This window comes from Meleagris gallopavo, chromosome 10 (genome assembly GCF_000146605.3).
Source record: "Meleagris gallopavo isolate NT-WF06-2002-E0010 breed Aviagen turkey brand Nicholas breeding stock chromosome 10, Turkey_5.1, whole genome shotgun sequence".
Taxonomy (NCBI): domain Eukaryota; kingdom Metazoa; phylum Chordata; class Aves; order Galliformes; family Phasianidae; genus Meleagris; species Meleagris gallopavo.
In genome coordinates this window covers 15,386,434-15,408,145 of record NC_015020.2, presented here as the reverse complement: position 1 = coordinate 15,408,145, position 21,712 = coordinate 15,386,434, and the positions used below count along the sequence as shown (strand labels likewise).

General features: G+C 36.5%; 1 protein-coding gene across 3 annotated transcripts in view; it reads right to left on the bottom strand.

Moving 5' to 3' along the window:
* COL24A1 (collagen type XXIV alpha 1 chain) overlaps positions 1-21,712 on the bottom strand; it is a 120,750-nt gene that overhangs the window by 82,536 nt on the left and 16,502 nt on the right. For all 3 annotated transcript variants that reach the window (XM_019618662.2, XM_031554856.1, XM_031554857.1), the window contains exons 4-12: positions 18,490-18,543; positions 16,151-16,204; positions 13,399-13,452; positions 11,949-12,002; positions 6,941-6,985; positions 4,733-4,786; positions 3,639-3,683; positions 1,975-2,028; positions 1,527-1,571 (exon numbers count right to left, since the gene is read on the bottom strand). In XM_019618662.2, coding sequence (XP_019474207.2) covers positions 1,527-1,571; positions 1,975-2,028; positions 3,639-3,683; positions 4,733-4,786; positions 6,941-6,985; positions 11,949-12,002; positions 13,399-13,452; positions 16,151-16,204; positions 18,490-18,543 — 459 coding nt within the window. The remainder of the gene's footprint in view (positions 1-1,526; positions 1,572-1,974; positions 2,029-3,638; positions 3,684-4,732; positions 4,787-6,940; positions 6,986-11,948; positions 12,003-13,398; positions 13,453-16,150; positions 16,205-18,489; positions 18,544-21,712) is intronic.

Here is a 21,712-nt window from a genome sequence, read left to right as displayed (position 1 = left end):
GCTCCTGCTTGCGGGACGCCCGCCATTGCAATTGCAAATAAAATCCGCTTTTATCAGAGATACCGTCCTGACAAAATTATTTGGATATTTCCAACAAGATGAACATAGTTAGGAACACTGCGCAGAGGTGCATCGGGTGCTGTCACCTCTGCCAAACCACTTTGAGTTGGTTTATATAATTTTAAGTCCTCATAAGAGCACAGTTTGGCACTGATAGAAGCTCTGCTTTTGCAAATGAAAAACACAACTGCTTCCTACAGCATATACATCACCAGCTTTCAAAGATGTAAAAAAAACTATTTAGTGGTGATCAGAAGACTCTGTGAACCTTGTCACTGAGAATGAAGTACACAGTGCTTTTGGAGTACCCTGTTATCGCCTCCTCTTCCTTTTCTATACTGAGCACAAGCTGTGCTTTCCATCCACGCTCACTTTCTTCTTAAATCAGCATGGGACTCAGTGGTACAGCTACCCAGTCCATGTCAACTACCATGATATATTGACAGCACTGACAGCTCTCACTCAGCAGTCATATATACCATAAAACAGCAATTGAATCAAACAAGCAAATTAAATGTTGTCATAAGGGCAGAAGCACCCAGTTCTGCTAGCTGAATAATTAAAAACCAGAATCTTAGTTTGTTTTTATACTTTATCAGTTTGATATCAGCTTCAGAAAGAACAGTATCATCTTAATGGCACTTCTCTCTGCATGCCTTTCTTTACACTAAAAAGAACTTCGCTGAAGGGTAGTGAGTTTTTTTGCTGGTATAAAACAAAACATAAAAAACAGAATCTTCTGTAATTTTCATCACATACACCTAGGACCATATGGTGGTAATCACACCACTCCTGCTGAGCATGCTTGTTCAACGTGGTAGATGGAGGTCATCTGAACAGCTAAGCACAGCTGAGCGCAGGACTGGAGAATGGCATCGCAGTAGAAGACCATAAGCAATTTAAAATTGGAAACTCCTGGACAGCTTCAAAGACCTAAAATAATAAGGTTGCAGCAGAAAACAAAGGACTTGGCATTGCAAATATACCACAGGAAATAAGTGAACTTTGATAATGTGTATTTGGCAGATTGGTGTTTACTCTCAGCTGTAGAAACATATGTTAACTAGAGGAGAGCTTTAATTTACTGTTGTCCAAAAATATCATGGATTACAAGCAGTTGATTTCCCTTCAAAACAACAACAAAGTCAGACCTCACAAAACTTGCATCATATCTGTACATCAAGCTAACACCAATTTTATCAAATATGTTTATATGTTCCTGCCCTTTTTTTTTTTTTAAATCCTGAGAGAGCTGATGTCAGTACACAGCAATGAGGCTCATCAGGTTAAGCAACCTTCACTTCAAAATAGAATTACTGCTTGGAATTTGCAGCATCTCAAAGCAATAACTGGAAACTAGAAAAAAAAAAATATATATTTTTCAACTTGAGTAAAGCTATGGAGTGAATTACATGGAGTATATTTACATTGGCAGTAGAAATCATAAGTAGTATTAGAAGCTTTACCTTTCTTCCTTTAGGCCCTCTTTTTCCATGGAAGCCTGGAATGCCCTGAGAAAGAAATTATTCATCATAACTAGTTTTTTTGTTTGTTTGTTTTTGTTTGTTTGTTTTTTTCTTCTTCATCAGCTTAAATTCCAGTACTTAAGGCTGCCTTTGACTGGAAAAGACAGCCTGAGAAGAAGCACGATTAAACAAAAAATCAACCAAAACATAGTTTTATTGTGGACATTGTGAGGCAACTGACAATTGCTTCAATGAAAAATAATCATGGATCTCAGTGGTCCTAAGAACTATTCACATAATAATTTGTTGTGACGTATTCATATAATTTCCTAAACCTCAGTTTTGCTTTTAGGCAAACTCAAGTAGTTTGACCTTGTGCATTTTTCACCATTTTAACATATATAATCACCTAAACATTAATGCTTCCTTGATGTTCTATCATACCTACCCTTTCTCCTTCAGATCCTCTTTGTCCTGCCACTCCTGGAGGTCCAATGAAACCCTAAATAAATAAGAACAGTTAATGATTACAAGATCGCTTTCCACCAGAACTGCTTATCCGTCAGTGTTACAAACTGGATTAAAGATCTATGGATTAAATCCAGGCTTGTTTGAAATTACCACTGAAACTCTACTGACATCAACATGACCAGGATTTACTCTGCAGCTAACAGCAAAAGTAATTCCCTATTATATAGGTACTGAATAAATTAACAAAGAAGTATGGACAAAGTGTTCCAGTAAGTTAGGCTTGTAGAGACTTTATTATAATACATAAAACATGAAAAATCCTATGAAATTAGACTTCTCTCTGAAATGCAGCAGAGATGTTACTTATTTTCAATAACTTTGTCTGACTTTTGCAATATGCAATCGTACTAGGAAGTTTGTCTTGTCGTAAGCAAAATGTCCTCCTTAAAGGGCAGTCACAATGTATTTCTCTCCCAGTTTTCTCTCAGGATGTCAGAAGCAGATACTCTTGTACAATTGTGTGGAGATAGAAACATGCTGTTGGAATGGTGATTTTTCAAAAAATAAGTACAAGTGAAAATGCATTAAAAGATTCAAACCGAGATTGAAACAGTTAATAGTTAAGAAAATAAAAAATCCCTTGTTTTCATCCTTCTCTCTAGCTGAGTATAATGTAATTTTTAAATTTCTTTTCTTTTGTGCCACCTCCACGACACAGTCATGCGTCTCAGTAGACTACGTCATTTTTGTTGCAAGCTGTCTGTAGAGTTCACATAAAGAGCTTAGTCTTGAGACCTTACAGGCGTTCGTGCCTCAAATTACTTATAAAGCTAAACACTGGTCATTTTTGCCTTGTGTCAGCAGACAATTGGTAACTTTTCAGGAAGCGACTGCGATCACTTAATGCCTCATTGGTTGAGAGGAGAATGAGACAAAATGCAATTAGAATTTGAGCAAAAATAAAGTGAAGAAACAAAGAGGCACAATCCCTGAGGGTGCAATATCTGTTGGTACTTGATCCTGACAAACTCATTTTTCCCCATCGCTGTAATGAAAACTGACATAAAAGTAAAACACACACACACAAAAACCAACAAACCAGACTAGTATCTAAAAAGCTATCGCAGGTAAATGCTTTTAGTAATCTCATTTAAAAAACAGATAAGAACAAATCTACAGTAAGCTTTAATAGATGCAAGAAAAGACAGAGAACTACTCAGCAACCTGTACAACACAAGGTCTTATGCAGTGTTTATGTGACAAGAGTGTTTCCCTTAATCAACCTCTGTAGCTACTGCAGATTGCAATTGCCAGATACATCTACCTTCTTGATAACTTCCGTCATGGAAGTAATGCTTCAGACAGAAAATGTCCACTTCTCATTCCCAGCCCTCACATCCCCATGTTCATTATTGCTTTACTTTTCTTGCCCGTATGCATTCCGAATGAGAGGAAGAGCAACAGGAGATTACTCAGCATAGCAAAAAATGTAATATTGTTATTTTGAAATAAACACCGATTTCTCACTTTTGAATTGGGCATATAACTGTCAGGAGTGAGTACAACTCCTCAACCACTTTATTACATACATTATATGTGATAAAAGACACACGTGCCAAAATGCTTGATATTCTTACTTACCCTTGCACCTTTAGGGCCTGGGTTACCTTCTGGTCCAGCTAAGCCCTATTAAAAAAAACAAATACGTGTGTTGTAATTCATTTAAGTAAACAGATATGCTTTGTTTGAAAAATACACATATATATATTTGTCAACTATGTAAAAATGATCATGACTGATGAGGATATTATCAACCAGTATGCTGGGACCATGTTCAGAAAGGTCTCTCATTACTTCATAACTGAATCTCAGACAGTGCTTGAAGCTTCCTTTGTATTACAATTATTTCTGCTTGGAGTAAACTTTTTCCAGACCTAGTGATCTGGCTTTATGGTGACAAAATTTCACAGGGATTTTCATAAGCTTTTACATTTGGACACAATTCAATTTATTTCCAAGCTAATGTCATAACTGTGTATGTAGTCCAAATGTTCTAAGTATTTTATGTGATTCAGTGCAAACCTGTTATCATCCATTACAACGTAAAATATTGTAACGGAATATTTAAATACATAGTCATTACAAACCTAACCCAATAAACCAGTATTGGTCAATTTCACTCTTTAAGACAACATAAAAACACAAAGTTAATAACTGAATTTGGTTCACATACCTTTTTATAGGGAAAACAATGAATATTTCTACTTTGTCTTATTTGTATTACTGGACTGAGGTATCTGTTACCTTACATTAAAAAATAAGTCAGTATTTATGTAAGTGCCTGGTTTGCTGGTTCTTCTTATCAATTAACATAAATTTTTTCCCATCTTGTAAAATATTGTTTCCCTAAAAGGTTGAAGAAATAGTTTCAGCAATGAAGTAAATACACTAGGGCAAATCAGGAGGAACTATACAGCAATAGGCAGTCTTCTATTCCTTCTGAATTTAAAATATGAAGTCAAAACACAGAACCACAAGAGGTTCTGTGAATTACAACATTAAGACATTAGATACAGTGATCTGTGTGCACTGGAAAGGTATAGCATTATGACTATAGCATAGGATGTGAGCCAAAGCATTATGTTCTTAGTGGTTTCAGAAGAGCTAGACATGGTACTTTTGAAAGAACAAATAAAAAGAACCAAACTACCAAGACATTAGCATAGTTACTGCACCTGCCTGCCAGGGTAACCAACTGCCCCAACATTGCCAGCCATTCCTGGAACTCCCTAAACAGAGAAGAAGAAAAAACAAACAAACAAACAAAAAAGCAAACAAAACAAAACAAACAAACAGAAAACAAGCTTAATGTCATGTTTAGACTTGTACATATCATTATATGTAAATAACTCCATCAACATCATTTACACATCCTTACAAAAGCATTACAAGAGTAATGTAAGACTTTGTGGAAAAAAAAAACATATACCACTTAGTTTCATAACAAAAATATATATGCAACTTATGGAAATAGTTGAGGAGGACTGTAGGAGACAGGTTCTTATAGCAGTAAGCAACTGCACTGGTCATAGCTATATTTTAACAAATATGTGTTAAAAGTTTCATTAAAGAAGAATCCTTTTGCCCTTATAAAGTCACCTTTCCACCTTCTTCCTGTTGTTGTTTTACTATTCAACATCTGCACAACTGTTTTTTGAAAAAGATGCTTTTCTGAAATTATACTACATGCTATGCTCCCATCACAAGAACATGAGAAGCTTCACCTAGGTCTGTTCACTTAATTTCCTTTTATGAAAGCCAAATCCATAACCTGGACAGTATCCTAGCCTCAACTTCCCACCCATTGTCATATGCCAGTGTTACTATAGTAATGGATCAGGACACCCTCTCTAAGCTCTTCACAGCTGATTTATGGGAAACAGCAGTAACAGGAACCAGAACTCAGAAATGCAGAGACTTTCCCTGGAGAAAAGGCAAGGCTGGGTAAGGGCCTGGGTATCCTGATCTACCTGTGGTGTCCCTGTTCATTGCAGGAGACTTGGACTAGATGGCCTTCATAGATCCCTTCCAACTCCAAGGACTCTATGATTCTGTGAAATACAGGTTGCTGTATTTTTTTGTTTCAATGTTCTGCCACCTGTTTTCAACTGGAAGCGATTCATTTTCTGACAGATGTTCTGCTGTGGAGATAGTATCTACTGTCTTCTATTTTGGCTCAGAGGGAACTTACAAAAATGTGTATGAAAAAGCTCAAAATGTAGTGGAATTTTTTGCATTTACAGCCTCCTTTTAAAATTCTGCTACCAGCTATTCGAAGAGGTCAACAATGCACAAATTCAGAGGAATATCTACCTTTACTCTAAAAGCTTCTAAAACCTATAGGCATGGTTAAGTGCTACAGATGACTACTGATCTAACTTATCTTCTCCAGCCAAGTCTGAAAATGGCAGCACTAAGAACTACTTGCAAATCTAAATTCTTCCCCTCGAAGTGCTCTCTTAAAGAAGTCAGAGTATTTTCTAAACAATAACAAAGGAAAACATTTACAGCAGTAGTAAGAGAACACTGAGGTATCACACAGTTGCATATTGCCAATTTTCACATTCTTTAATTGAACTGAACTTCAAAAGGAACTCATGCTTGATTGTGCAAATAGCAAGCAGAATTATTTTTTGATGCAAGTTGCACCTTTTTCCCTCCATGGGAACTGATCTATTACTTTTCCCTATCAACTCCTTTAAAGTTTGAGACACTATTCTCCTGAAGTTAACAATGAATTTTTCTTCCACTGGCTCTCACTGCAACCATCTACTACAGCCATCACGGTAAAATTTCTGTGGGTCTATAACAAAAACCACTCACTGAGAAAAGTATTGTGGAAAGAGTATATTAAAGTTATGCATGATACTTATGTATTTTTTATCTCCTTTCTGGTGTCTATCATCTGTTATTGCTGTCATTTCCCTCTGACTGTTGCCCAGAAGGGAAATCATGTTTCCACTTATTCTGCTGCTAGGCGCCTTGCTCTTGCTAATGCAACATATTCAGCAATTAGTTGTTGCAAAAAGGTTGCTTCTTGAACTACATGGAGGTGAGAAAAGGCACTGAATAAGCACTTCATTTGCAACATACTAGAAGACTAAAAATGCATTAAATTAGTACATTGAGAAAATCTAAACAGTAGCTCTAAAATTTCACAAAGATTTCTGCTAAGCTAGCATGATAGCTGAAGATAAATAAGTCAGTCTTTTCTGTTTCATCTAGGCCATTCTTCACCACACTGATCATTATGCAATCTGAATCCTTAAGCAGTTGGTAATTTACACTGATTACTTGTACTGAATATTTATATTGGATTATGCATTCTTCTATCATGAAATGCTCATCTAAAGAGTACAGTCAACTATGTCTTCATTACTTACCTGCTCACCCCTTGGCCCTTGAAGTCCCATGAAACCTTTATTACCCTGCAGGTAGAGAAACAGATCCGTGATAAATAAGTTAAAAAAAAAACTAGATTTTTCTTCCCACTCCAGTTTCCCATTATCAAGAAAAAACAAAAACAAACAAACAAAAAAAAAACAACATTATCCGAACTTGTTTATGTTATCTCAGACATCCTCAGGGAAGAACTACCTTGCAGGACACAGTATTTCTTTAAAACAAAACAAAACAAAACAAAACACTTAGAATAAATTCTAGCCCTTACAGAATTCCTACCAGTGAAGAAAATAGCCTGCTCCTCATCCCAGAAATCTTTCTTGTGGTGCTGGAATCACAAAACTGTAAAACTTTAATCATTTCAACCATTATTTAACTCTTAAAAGGAAAAAAAAAATTAAAAATACACTAGAATGTGCTATCCACCTCAGTATACTTGAAATAGAAATCTTCTTGGTCTTTACGCTCACCAGAGCAGACCCAAGCAAGCTGACCTGTAATAGTGCATGATCATGCATAGGCCAAGTATCTGTTTTCCACATACTCCTTGTTCTGCATAGAAATCTATCACAAAACTGGTTTTTAAGGTGTGATTGAACAGTAGGAGTGTCTTGGATCACATGGAATATCTGGCTGCATTGGGCTACAGTATTCTTAGCCAGTACAGCTTTGAAGTGACACAACAGACCCACTGTAAGGAATTCTGCAACTGATTTCAGAGAGCCAGATATCCTCACATTTTGGATAAGCTTCTGTTGAACTAAAAGTGTGCTGCTGTATTGAATTAGTCATTTTATACAAGATTAAAGGACAGAATAACTTCACTCAGTGATAATTTTAGGTAATAGAAGAAAATTACACGTTAGGCAATTTTTCTGTTATGGGATTGTTTAAATAATTTTGTTCCAAAAGAGATGTATTCATTAAGAAACCCAAAGGCCTCCTTTTCTCTCAACTCAAAGCAGGTGTGTCCTTTCATTTTGCTAATCACACATGGGATATTGCTGCTTTGCAAAATTATAAGGCATTGTGTTAATGCCTTATAACTTGAGTCAAGTAATTTTGATATGTTATCTCACATCTGAGAAAGCAGCTCAGCACTGCTGTTGGAAAAAAAAAAAGTTAAAAAATTTGTAATTGATATCTGAGATAAACTTGTTAATCTGATTGTGGATAAACAAATTGCTACAAAATATTCTGATTTATTACAGTAATGTAAGAGCCGGTATTCTTATCAAACTGATAAAGCAGAACTAAAGATGCCAGTATAGATGCCACACATTTAGATTTCTAATTGTGCCTCAGAAGGCCATAAATTTTGTTACAGTCCCATTATGTATTTCATGAATGTTGCCAGTTTCAGAATTTCATCCTCTTCTTCTGATCAAATGACCAACTAAAAATAGGTGTCGCTGGAAGAAATATCTCAAAAATCAATAATTTCAGTACAAGAAAAGTGATGCTATACATGCAGTCACTCACAGAGAAGTCTGTCACAGTCCAGTTTTAAAGTGGGCGGGTTTAGCAGAAAAGACAGCTGCATGGACAAACTCAAAAGAAGGAATACAAGGAAATATGGGATGAAGAAGGGCTGACCTGTGTACATCTGTCTACACAAAAGCATCTTCTGCCTGAGGAAAATTGCAGCAAACTCCTATTTTAGAATATATGTTCAGAGTTAGCACAGTCTTAATTCACTTAAAGTCATTTAAGTGTTTGAAAATGAAGCTAAGGACCCAGAGTAAGTGATGTCTGCACACAGGAGAACCATCCTTACGCTGACAAATCTCCACCCAGTTACCCAGCTGTCAGAGGCAACTACCTGCCTGTCTGCAGAGGTAAAGCAGGCCCTTCTTGTGGAGGGAAGAGATCCAGGGGATTTCCATTCTTGCGAAGTCTCTGGACTACTATAAGGAACGTTTTTCAAGGGCTGATTTTAAGATTACACTGTCAGAGATGGCTCAAGATAAGATTTGTACTCTGGAAACAGTATTCTCTGCAAATGAACTCTTAAGTTTCCAGTCACCATTTCTCTGCTTCAAAGATGCCTGAAAATCAAGCTCTTAAACCACTCATGAGCATGCAATTCTCTGTGCTTATTCTAGAACAAATTCAGAACCTTACCCTGAACAGAACAAAGCTTGGTTTTGAGTTTGTGTTACAGGAAAGATAAATATGTCATGTTTATACGCAGACACAAAGATATGTACTCTGACACATGCTGTGTAATGAAAAAGGTCGATCAAAATTATCTGTTCACGAAGTCTTGATTGTTAACGTACTTTTGTTTTACTATCTCACAACAAGAACAAACCAACAAAAAACTATAGTCCTAGCTTCATAGAAAGAAATACATAAATTTCTAGTTATAATCCAAAGCAGCAGTTTATCCACACTTTCGTAATGCACTAAGGGCTTCAAAAAATTTTAAATTTTTTATAAAATGAATCCTTTTAAGAAACATTTCTAACATGATCTACTGAACTTATTCAGAAAAGAACCAGAAGCATACAGCTTCTCAAAAATTATTCAGGTCAAAGAAGTGAAAATAATATACAAGTTTGTCTCAAATTTCCGCAACATATTTTTGTATGAGCTCCGAACAACATTGGACAAAGTCCAGAAGCAGAAAAATTTTGAGTAGAAAACTTGTTAAACAAAACAAAATCCACAGGCACAGCCAAGGCAGTCCTGTCCAGCGGAGGGCAGCAGGCATTGCGATACACCCAGAGCAGCTGCATGGCCACCATCACCGCAGTTAGTGTGGAATGGATACCGGGTTTGCAGAACAAAAAGCAAACCCTGGACTTAAGTGTTTCTGGAAGACGCTAACAAAAATCAGTATGAAAAAAGTAATTTTCATGAGAATAACATAGGATTATTAAAAGAAAGTCTGGAAGAATGGTAGGCTCATTTGCTATCAATTACTTTTAAGAAACTGCTTAAGTCAGCATGAGCCATCTGTGAAAAAAATCAAACAATTTTTGACACTATTAATTGTCATATAAGATTTTCTGATATTCCTTTTTTAAATGGAAGAGAAAGTTGATCAGAAATAAGTTATTTACTCAACACTATGTCAGTTACCCAGTAACACTGGGCTACAGAACAAAAATGGAAGTACTTGTTTTATCCTGCAGTTTATTCTTGTATCTAGATGACTTCACAGCTATTTCTACTTACATTCCTTTGAAAACAATTTCCAAGATCACAATAAATTGACAGAAAATTACCAGTCTGACAGCATGTTTACCCATTTATATATATTGAAAAGTGATGCAACTAATTCTGAATTTGTCATTAAAATATTAAGCATGAAATACTTTTTATTGTTTACAGGTTCAGTGCTGTTCAAAACCTGGTGCTCTTGCAATGCGGGTCAGGCAGAAGTTAACTTAAACGTGGTTCTAATTAGTGTCTGATGTTTACAACATGCAAACAGAGCGTAAAGTTTCCAGTGATCAAGTGATCCCAGTTCTTCACTCAGTCTCTACCCTCAGATAAGGAGTGAATTCTTGTGGCAGGAAGAGAGCATGATGGCCATGAGATTTTCATTTCCTTGCCCCTAAATATCAGTCTCATAGTCCAGAACAAGTGACAGCTGCTTCCCATATAAAGAGCTTTAAAACAAAAACTACTTTGTTTTCTAACCATAAACCTGATGAAAGAAGAAAGCATAATAGTTAGGGAATCTCAAGGCTGCCCAAGTTCAAGTGAGTAACAACAGCTATCAATGTCCAGACTTGTTGGTTAGCTCTCACAAGCGGGGATGTAAGTTTTGATGCAGCTACGTGTTTGCCCAATTCAAGAACTGGGACCACACATGTTTGGCCAAGTAAATTTCCACACTCCTCCTGGCATTACTTCAATGATAGCTTCCTTTTCTGATCACACATTCACTGTTTCTGTCAATTCTAGAAATGACAGAAGATGTAGATGATATATTTTTTTTTTTCTCAAGACAATGTCAAATGAAGATGTCTTATAACACTGAACACGCGTTTTGTTGCAATACCACTTCATCTTTAGTCATTAACAAGCAAGCCTTTAAGTATTACTTCTCCTTTATACGTCAAGGTAAGACCATGAATACCAGAGCCCATCTTTCTAAAAATTTATTCCATCCTTTTGATGGACACTTTACAACTGCCTTTAATGTTACATACTACTAAATTCCACTGTTTTATCTGTTTTCCATTCTTTTTATTACACTTGCAAAACAAAAATGTCTTATTAAAAGACAGTATATAACAGCACTTTTCCTCCAGCTTTCTTCCTAATTTTTGCCAGTCTATCTATAATACAGCCTAACCAGAGCAGTCTACAAGACATGCCAGATATTCTCTCCTTCCACATAAACTGCATTTACTCCCTCACTCTGTGTTTATTTATTTATTTTAAGATTGTCTCATTTTCTCTAGTGATATCATTCCGTTTCCTTTTCCAAAATTCTTTGTTTGCCTTCTGCCTTCCTGTATACATAGGACTGCTGTAATTTTTATGCTTTTGTTAATGCAACATCTAGTATCTGACTTTTTCACACTAAAAAAAAAAAACAAACAGTAGCACCCAGAATTGGAACTTATTTCACTTGGCTTCTATTTAGCAATTTAGGCACATGTTTGCAAAAGTAGTAAGTAATGCAGAAGTACTATCAGCGAAAGAACACGATCCCATAGAGCTTTTTGTATACTGCGAAGTACACAAGGTAGGAAGAATAAGCAAAAGACTGAAAATCGAATACAATCAATCTTAAAATGGCTGTAACTTGCAGGCAAACCTACACAACCAGAAGGGGCATGCCGTGCCTGCCATAATTTGTTTGCTTAGTTTTTGAGAGAAAGTTTTGCACTGATGGACTTCTGACCATTTTGACATTTGACAGTATCAGTAGTAAGCAAAGCTCATATACTTTCTATTCTTTCTTCTTTCTGGTGGCTGTAGTACTGAGCCAGGGAGGACTATAAGAAATAGGAAACAGGAACATACCTTCTGGCCTTTGATCCCTGGTGGTCCTGAAAAGCCTATCGGGCCTGGATCACCCTGTACAATGACAGTTAGAATCAAAGTTGCATTGGACCACGGCATAGGGCTACCAACATGTAGCAAGTCATATCTTCTCCTGAACATTTGGTGCAAAAAAGATGATGATGATTATTATTTTTAAATCGGGCACAGGTTATTTTTTCTTAAATTAAAAAAACTTGAGAAGGATATATTTCCTCAAGTGCTATCAACTGGTAATAGTGCTTACTTTAAGAACTCAAACCAGTGACAACTCTAAAAATGCCGTATCTGATATTTGTTGATTACAGATGCATGCTATATATGTTTAGGCATAGCTCATACTTATATGTGGGTGAGCTTTAGACTGTTCAATACTATATCCATGACAGTTTGGGCTCCTGCCAATGAATATACCTTGAGTTTCAAGGGGACAGGTATAGCTCATGACACTGGTTAAGCTGCCAGAAGTACAAGCTGGTTAGCTTAAAATAATGTTGCAATTTCTGCAAAAGCAGCATTAAGTTTCTTATCAGTGCATCAACTGAAATGTTTCTGAATTCTGCTCAGTAGTTCTTTAACACTGAAAATACATATTTAAGAATGTTAGTGTTTGATAAAAACAGAGAAGTCTTATTTTACATATGCAACAGCAGTTAGTAAACAACAGTTATTAGCTAACAATTGACTCATTATGGATAGAGCAAGTCCTGGACTTATCTCTCTTTTTACTCAGCATAAACATTCCATAATTGAACTACAGCAAATAACAGCAAACTCCTAATAAAATTTTGCATAAATACAAGTCATTCTAAGAAGAGAACACATTAGAATGCCATTAAATGTTTAGCATTGTCACTTTCATTTAAAAGTTTCATATGCAAGCAGCAGTAGATTTTTTTATCTAAAATTAGCCACAAGCTAAAAGCCCACAATTTCTATGAAGAATCATACTAAATATCTATATATTATATATCTATATCTATATAACTATTTTGCAAAGAGTGAACAACTGCTAACTTGGCTACAGAAGCCTACAAGGAGCTAGGTGGAAAAGTCTCAAACATGAGGACAAATCTTAGCATCAAGAGTCTGACTAACTGCAATAAAAATTGACTGGCTGCAATACGGTAAAGAATAATGAATGCATTTGTCAGATTTTGTCTGTTTGTACTAATGCACAGTCCTAAAGAAAACAGGAATTAGTACTTTGTCATTCCCCCAAACAAAATAAAACACATAACTTACGTTTAATCTTTGAGTAGTATTTCCCATTTACCTGTGGTTCATTACATCACCTGTATCTCCACTGATCAGTCTCACAGAAGTGTCAAAACATATCAGAAGTACAATGCACACAAAGCATTGTCTTGTTATAGCTCGTGTGACCGTTAAACAAGACTTCAACATTTTTCAATAATTAAGTAAGTGTTACCTTTTCTCCACGTTTTGCCTGTCCTGGGGAGAATCCTGGATCCCCTTTAGGGCCCTATTGCAGAGAAATTAAGCTTATTAATATCAACAGGGAAGAGACTTTTTAAATTATATATGTGGAAGCATATGCTTTTACTATTGTAGCAAGAGAAAGGGAGATACATATACATTATCTATATCACCAAAAAGTTACCAGACAAAAACTTGCAGTGAATCATGGCAAAATGCAATAAATCACACTAAAAGGAGATCTGTTTTCTAAATTCCATGTCACAACATTTGATTACAAGTTTTCAGTTGCAAATTGTCTGAGGATACAGATATGTCAGTGTGCATGTATTCACAATTATAACTGAATATAAATCCTGTTTCATACTTTACCAATAAAATTTCCATATATTAAACTAACACAAAATGGATATCAGCAGAGAATGCCGCTATTCCAATTTCCAATGCAAAAATATTTTCGATTCCTTTGCATAGTAGGTCTGTTTATAGCTGTTCACTTGTTTCGAAAGCTTAGCTTTCCTTATCACAGATTGGCACATCCTAACAATGCTATGTAATTATATCGTTTTTCATTATAGTGATTGTTAAGTTTTTATCTCCATCCCAAATTTCTAGCTCTCCCAACAAGCACACTTTCAGCAACCACTTTTATTTTCATAGGCATCCCCAGGAGACTATCCACGAGATTAATACATTCCTACACCGACGCTTGGAAAAAGTTCTGAAGCACTCCCACTAAGCAGAACACGTAGAGTAAATTGGCATGTCAGGCCACAAAGAACACAGTTCTTCAGCATGGTAAGAGATATCTGAATATTTTTCAGCAATTTGTTTGCATTTAGGAAGGCTTATTATTACATTCCTTGAACAAATCCAGTTTGTCTTCTGCTTCCATTTTCCAATGCTGGCACATTAAACTAAGAGTGGAAATAAAATTGTGATCAGCTCTCAACTAGTTAAAATAATAATGAAAAAAAAAAAAAAACAGAAAACTAGGCCATTGTTACGCATCAATTTTGGATGAATACTTAGCCACAGGTCAAGATGCAAAGATAAAAATAAAGCGCCTTGTTATTTAATATATGTAACATTACAATGTAGTTAGAACAAAGTCGAAATTTACAAGACAGATTTTCTTGAACTAATCCTTTTTCCAGAGAGCCAAAAATGCAGCCAAGTTCTATGAATACTTTTTAATTACTTTAACATCCCTATCAGGAATTAAATGCTGAGGACACTCAGCTATTGGTGGGAACTGCTTGCACAGGTTCAGGGATGGAATCTGGTACCCTGAGAAAATCAATTGAAACACTGAGAAGGATGTGAACTAACATTATTCCATGCCTCAAACAAGTGCATAAGGATGCTTCAACACAAAAAGGAAAAATGCATGAATTTCAAAGCTGCATTAAGTCAGTGACAGAATATTGTTGCAACTTATCTGCTATGTTTTGAGATCCAAAGCGTGTTTAATTTCAGTTTACGTAGTCTGTGTAGGTCAGGTGGATGCTCATAGTCAATCCATGGTGAGCACCTGGATAGCTTCTACTTAAATAAAGTTTCAGAAGGCACTTGTATTGAAAGGATAATTTATAATCTAACAAATTAAGAAGAGTGCTACCCACCTACTGAAAAGTTTGTATGTATATATACACATATGTATTTATATATGTGTGTATATATATATACACACATACACACACACACACACACACATATGTATAAACACATGCATATGCACATACATTTCTATTCTTAAATTCATGGATATGGCTACAGACTAAGTAACGATTATGACCCAATGGAGTGCAAAAATACATTATTAAACAAATCCTAGGAGTAACTGCTTATAATCGTTTTCCTAACAATGTACATTCTTATACAGCCAGCACAGATAATGTAACAATTAATTGTGAATCTCCAAGTTTAACTGCTCCTACAAGAGCAGATACTAACTAAAGAGCACATACCAGATAGAGTTACTCAGTTTTGCACAGTGTTTAACACTGAAAGCTTTATTAAATTTCTTTTTATGTCCTCAAGCAGTTTTTAACACCTGCCACGACAGGTCAGATTTCTGCCACAAGGAATTGCACTAAAACAAATCAAGGTTGCTGCTGTTTTTTCCTAACTTATCTATCAAATTGTTCAAACTAAATATGAGTCGAAGGCATTCTGCAATTACACAAATCTGTCAAGTTTATTTAAAGGGGCATTACGTGACACAGATTTGAAGGGTTTTCTGAGCTTCCAGGTCCAGTACTTTTGCTGCAGTTTTGAGTATCATATCAAGTGTGAATGTCTGAAATACCGGAGTATTTAAATATGAAAGACTGGGCACCAACAGAAAAAGGAATTTATAGAGAATGACTCAGTTTCATTTTTCTGTTGTTGTTCTTAATCAAGGCAGAAGGTTGCATCAATTTAATGTTTATTCTCCCTTAAATTCCAGTTTATCTAAGAGGCTAGGCTGATTTACAGAAACTCCTTTGGGAAGCACAGACTACTTGTTTCCAAGTCACCATCCTGCGCAGTTTTCTTATTCCTGGACAAACTGCTATTTTGTTTTGATTTTAAGTTCTGTTTGATTGATTATATTTAATTAAAAATTGCTTATGTTAACAATCTCCATCTATAAACTGAAGATGACCAATTGCTTCAATTATAGGAAGTGATTCTACGGCTTCCAAAAAGCCATTAAGAAGTTCACTTATTTACATGGAAACATGGATAGATTAACTCACCTTTGGACCTGGCAATCCTGGCAAACCTGGATTACCATGTGGTCCTGGAATACCCTATAGAAACAAAGAGAGGGGGATTATTCAGCAATTCATTAAACTGTTCACAGTTGTTCAGTGAATCATTTTACTGCATTACTGTTGCTTGTAGAAGTACTGGTTGAGACTTTCAAGAGACTCTCAAGAAATGAGCACAGCACCCTAACAATCAAAAGTGAAGTATTCCCAAATCTTAGCAGGTATTCAGCATGTAGCTCTGCAGCTGCACAACTTGAAGGCACTGGATTAACATAGAGAAACCACATTGAGGCACTTAACTATCAATTACAAAATAAGGAACTGGAATAGTGTTCACTGACTGAAGGGAGGATGTAAAGCAAAGTATTCCACCTTCTCAAAACAAATCATTACGGATAGAAACCCTTCAGATTCTCTCATAGCCAGTGTAAAAAAAAAAAATAGGACTTGTTGCCAGAACAGTTGCCAGAACAGTTTAACTGAAACCATTCCAGGAATAGAATGGCTAACCAGAACTGTCTCTACCTAGTAGCTGAAACGCTACCTAGGATAAATGTCCATTCTTGCAGTACGCTGAGTAATCCTCAATCATGATAAGGTGTGCATTAGGGAAAATATTTCTGCAGTGGCTGTCAGCAGCTATTCTTCTTCCAAACCCTGAAGGACCAAACCAGTGAAAAGCCCAGTAAGCCAGCAGCAAAGCTTTTCCTGGATCCACTACAGCCAAAATTTCACACAAACTGAAGATAAGATTCTGTTTCAGGTCTCTCAAACTCAGTGTTCTTACAAAAGATAAATTCAGCATTGCTTTTTTCTTCACTGTGGCAACACAGAGCTGTGAAGCATCCTGGTGAAATGGGAGGCACTGAAGGAATTTGGCCTCCTTGCTGGTTAATTCTGAAACAAACACGAAACTCAAAACCGTGTGTCAGATGCAGTGCTAGCTCTATCACAGAAAAAAGGTATTTTAATGGAAATCTGTAATCATTAGTCAGACACTGGTAGTGTCCAACCTACATTAATCGTATCAGGACTGGGCTTGGACCTTGGAGGCAGCCCAGACACTGCAACTCTGCACTTCACTGCTTCCCTGTGACACCTCCAGTCACATTTTCAGACCACAAAGGGCAGCTCACATGGTGGAAGACAGAAGTCACAGAGCAGATTGGTAAATGGGGAAATGAACTTTGCAACAGGGTTTTACATGTTTTTGTCTCTGCACTAACTGTACTTGCAGTATTGAGCAGTAAAGACCTCTGGCATTTAAAAAAAAAATACTACTTGCTTAAAATACTTTCTCAGCTCTTGAATGCATTTTAAACTCTGTTTGTGTCATAACTGCTGGTAAATATTCACCTTCATAATTTCCTTACCACCCTATACAACACTATAAGAAATGTTTTCTGACATAGCTTGTAGTTTTCAATATAAAAATCTGTGCTGTACAAACCACCAGCTCCTCTTTAGCAGGATAATATGGAAACAAAACAAAACAAGAAATTAAGTGAACAAGACATGGATTTGAAAAAATTGTTTTCATTTTACACTTTTAAATGTATCTCATCCAGTTTCTCTTCACCAGCTGCCCTGAAGTACCAGATCAGCTCGTGCCCCTTGGAGGGCTGCACTTTCCTAAGCAGCCACACCAGATTTTGAAAGCCAGCAAAGAACAGAACGTTGAATGCAACGTGGAGTGACAGCTTGTTTAAATGTGTCTCAAAGGCTGACTCAACACTACTCCCACACATCTGCTGGGATTTTTGTATAATCTGCTCCCTTGCTTCCCGCTTGCCACTTGGCTAGCTGAGTGCGTTCCAGCCGCAACCACTTACAGCAAATCCTTACATTACCTATCACATCTTTTGTCAAGCTGCTGCAACACAAGAGTCTAAAACAGATTATCGGGAACAATTTTTTGTCTTGTAATGGCTAACTTTGTATCCATTGCCTGTTTGTCTGTGCAGTGACACATATTGCTCACTCCTCATTCCAAAACCAAATGAACTTGATCCTAGTTGCAGAGTTGCAGATGGGAACAGTGTGGAAAATACCAAAAAGTTAATATCACAAGCAATAAAAGATAGTCATGAATATCAGAGTGCCCTGTATGTATGCACCTCTACACAGAATTGACTACAAAGGAAGCTCACAGCAGAAGAAAAAGTTACTTTGCCGTATTTCAACCTATCTACCAAATGTTAGGAATCACACACTTTCATAATCAACAGGCACATAAATGAAGTTAAAAAAAAAAAAGAGCCAACTCCAGCTTAATTATCAGTGACCTGTGCGGAGCTACACAAGAACATAGCTGTTTTACTCACCCGAGGACCTCTTTTTCCTGATGGACCAGGTAGACCTGGAGGACCTGGAGGACCCTGGTGATAGAAAATCAAAACAATTGAGGCTAAGAAATCAACACAAGGAGAGCACCACAAGTTTGAATAACACTGTTTTTTCTACCTGATGATTTCCTGCTTGTGGAAGACTTTGCTGCTTGAAAAATGACTCTTAAGCTACAACCACGTGTGTTTTTAATTTTGCTCAATATCAGGTGTTTAGAAATCATTTTTGGCCTGAGGAACTGGAGCTAGTAATCTAAATTAACACTAAAATCTAACTACACTTAAGCAAAATTTACAAAGGAAGAGCAGCTTAACTCAAGAATTAGAAACAAGTTCAGTGTATTTCAAAACAAAGAGCAGAATAAAGTATTTTTAATAAATATGAAGGCATGCCAAACATTTTATGAAAGTCAGACAACTTATTATGACAAATGAGATAGCACTGCACAGAAAAAACAGACATGAATAGAAGAGACAGTGAGTATGCATGAATGATATTTCACTTTCGCCAGTTGCAAGCTCGGGATAAGAATAACTGGCAGTGTGCCCATTCTCTGTTGCACTTGCAAATAAATCATATCATTCACTTAAAAAGAAAACAAAAAAACACAGATTCTTCCATTTTTGTGAATGCATTCCTAAATAGATAGTTTATAACCAGGAGTATCTTTTGCAAATAGGTCAGATTAATAGCGACTCTAAGAATATTAGATAATGTGTCACCATTTGGACAGCGGTTTTGACCATAGAAATTTTTCCTTTTCTCTATGTGTTCACTTCCAAAACCCCAGAATCTACTTCATCGTACTCTAATATGAATATGAGTGAGACCCAGAACACGTTCTGCACCAATTCGTATTAGATTCCATCTATCACATTTAAGTGCTGAAGAAGCATGGGCTATAACTGAAGATGAATTCAGCTCCCAGCTGGATACCTGCATGAATCCCAGCAAACAAACAGTCCTACTGTGGGGGAAAGCAGGCATCAAGACAGAAGGAGGGCAGCTGATGATAGCAGGAAGGATTTGACTTGTTCTTTTACCCCCACATCCTCACACTCTTGTGTCTGCAGGTGCTGCATATCATCAACCGAGAGGATAGGCAGAGCGTTTTGAATATCATGCTTCTCGTCACCAAACAGCATTGCTAAAAGCTGGCTGGCATACCAGGGAAAAGCAGAGGGCAACAGTGATGGAGAGGAGGAAGTGAAAGGGAGTAGAAAGCGTAAAAGAAAAAAAACCACATAGGAAAAGAGAACCTCTAGCACCTTTTGGAGTTCTGTTAGCAATAAATAAAACACTTTATTAAGACAAAAGCTGTATTTTTTAAAAAAACTTAATTTTTTTTAGGGAAGTGATATTTCTTTTTGTTTAGAAAGAATATTGTTGGCAGAGAAGGCAGCGCTGATCGCAAAATTTCAGTGGCCAAGCCAGTTAACTTCATTTGACTAAAATACAGACTACTTCACACAATTCTGGAAAAAAAAAAACAGCTGTTATTCTGAGGAAAAACAACAACAACAAAAATTCTTTCCTCTTCAATTAATCATAGTAATCTTCAAAGACCAATATTATAACTTGTCAAAATTGAAGTGATACAATCTTGCACAATCAAAGACTGAGAGTTTCAGTATTATGGACACACGAAGATGCCACCCTGCTCAGTTACAAAAAGTCTGCTAGAAACACACTGGTATCCTTGAATAGTTACAGCTCTACTAGTTAAACCAGGAAAACCAGTGGAATTTTAAACTGCAAGATTGAAGTCTTCATTCATATATAAGTCTAGTTGAATTCTGGAACCTCCCTGTTTCAAAACCTATAGAATCAGGAAACATCAGGCTCTGCAACACAGATTATCCTGAAAACAAATAATAGCCTTTTTTTGCCCTTTTTTTTCCGGGCTGATATTTACACAGAGACAGTGAAACTGGGCTTGGGCAGAAAAAGCAGACATCTGGATTCTCTGAAGTGCTGCACACTGGCAGTTGTCACTGGGTGCCATCTGCCAGAAAGTTCAGTTGGCAACCAAAGTGAAAACAATGACTTACACAACCTAGAAGACATTTTACAAGCTGTTTCCCCAAAGTCAGAATCATGGACATGATAGCTGTTTAAGGAGAGTATGCAGGGATGGTGCAGAAGATGACTTCTCATTGTGACAATCAAGCAGACAGACATGGAAAGCTCTTGACCAGAGGTTCTTGTCAGGAGAGTTCCAAAAACTTGAGCTTCCACCCAGCTGGAATACTAAGTGAAGAGATGGACTTAGTATAGAAAATTATAATGAGGCTACCAAAGAAGACATTACATTTTTCATAAAAATAGTTTTAACTAGTGCACGTTCTTTTGTAGGAAAATGCTCTTCTCTAACTCTTTTTCAGATCCTCTCTGCACTTCCTTAACAAAAATTAACAATCAATCCCCACCGTTTTCATGGCAGGAATATGAATGTATATTAATTGGCATCCCCCACATTTGCTGATAAATTACTGAACGACAGCAGCAAGAATATTCTTTCTTACATGCCTCCTTTCTTGTGTTGCCTTTTTTTTTTTTAAAGAACATCTGCTACTTTTGCAAAAAAAAATTACTTCATGATTACACTAATTCATGAGTAATTATCTTTCTCCATCAAAACCTCAAAAGGAAGCAAATCTAATGGAGGAGAAACTTTCTTCTACAAGGTATGAAAACGAAGTCCATTCTCACAATTAAGTTTTCAGAGATCCCAAGAAGCAGCAGTAAAAATTTTGAACTGTGTGGCCAGGGATGAATAATGCATTCCCAAGGGTTTCTAAAACCAAGTCGGCTGTTGTAATTTAAGTCCCTGGGTAACAATTAACAGTTAGATCAAGTTAATTCAGCAGTCTCTCAAGACTTGGATTCTTCCTGCAATCCCTCCTTCATCTTCAAGATTTCATTCTAAATATTTTCTTCTGCAGAAAGATTACTTCCTCTACAGAAAGCCCATTTGGCTCTCCACCTCTGCACATGGACTAGTAAGCCAAATCACTGATTGGGGTTATAGAAGTCACCTAAAATAACTTAGAAAATAAACAGTGGGAAACGCATTGGTGACCTTATTCTATCCTACACAAAGGGTGTCCCAATTGCCTTGTGTCTAGATTTTCAACAATTCTGGAGAATAACAGCTGAAGAACTGTATTTAATCACTTCTCAATTTTGGATGCTGAGCTT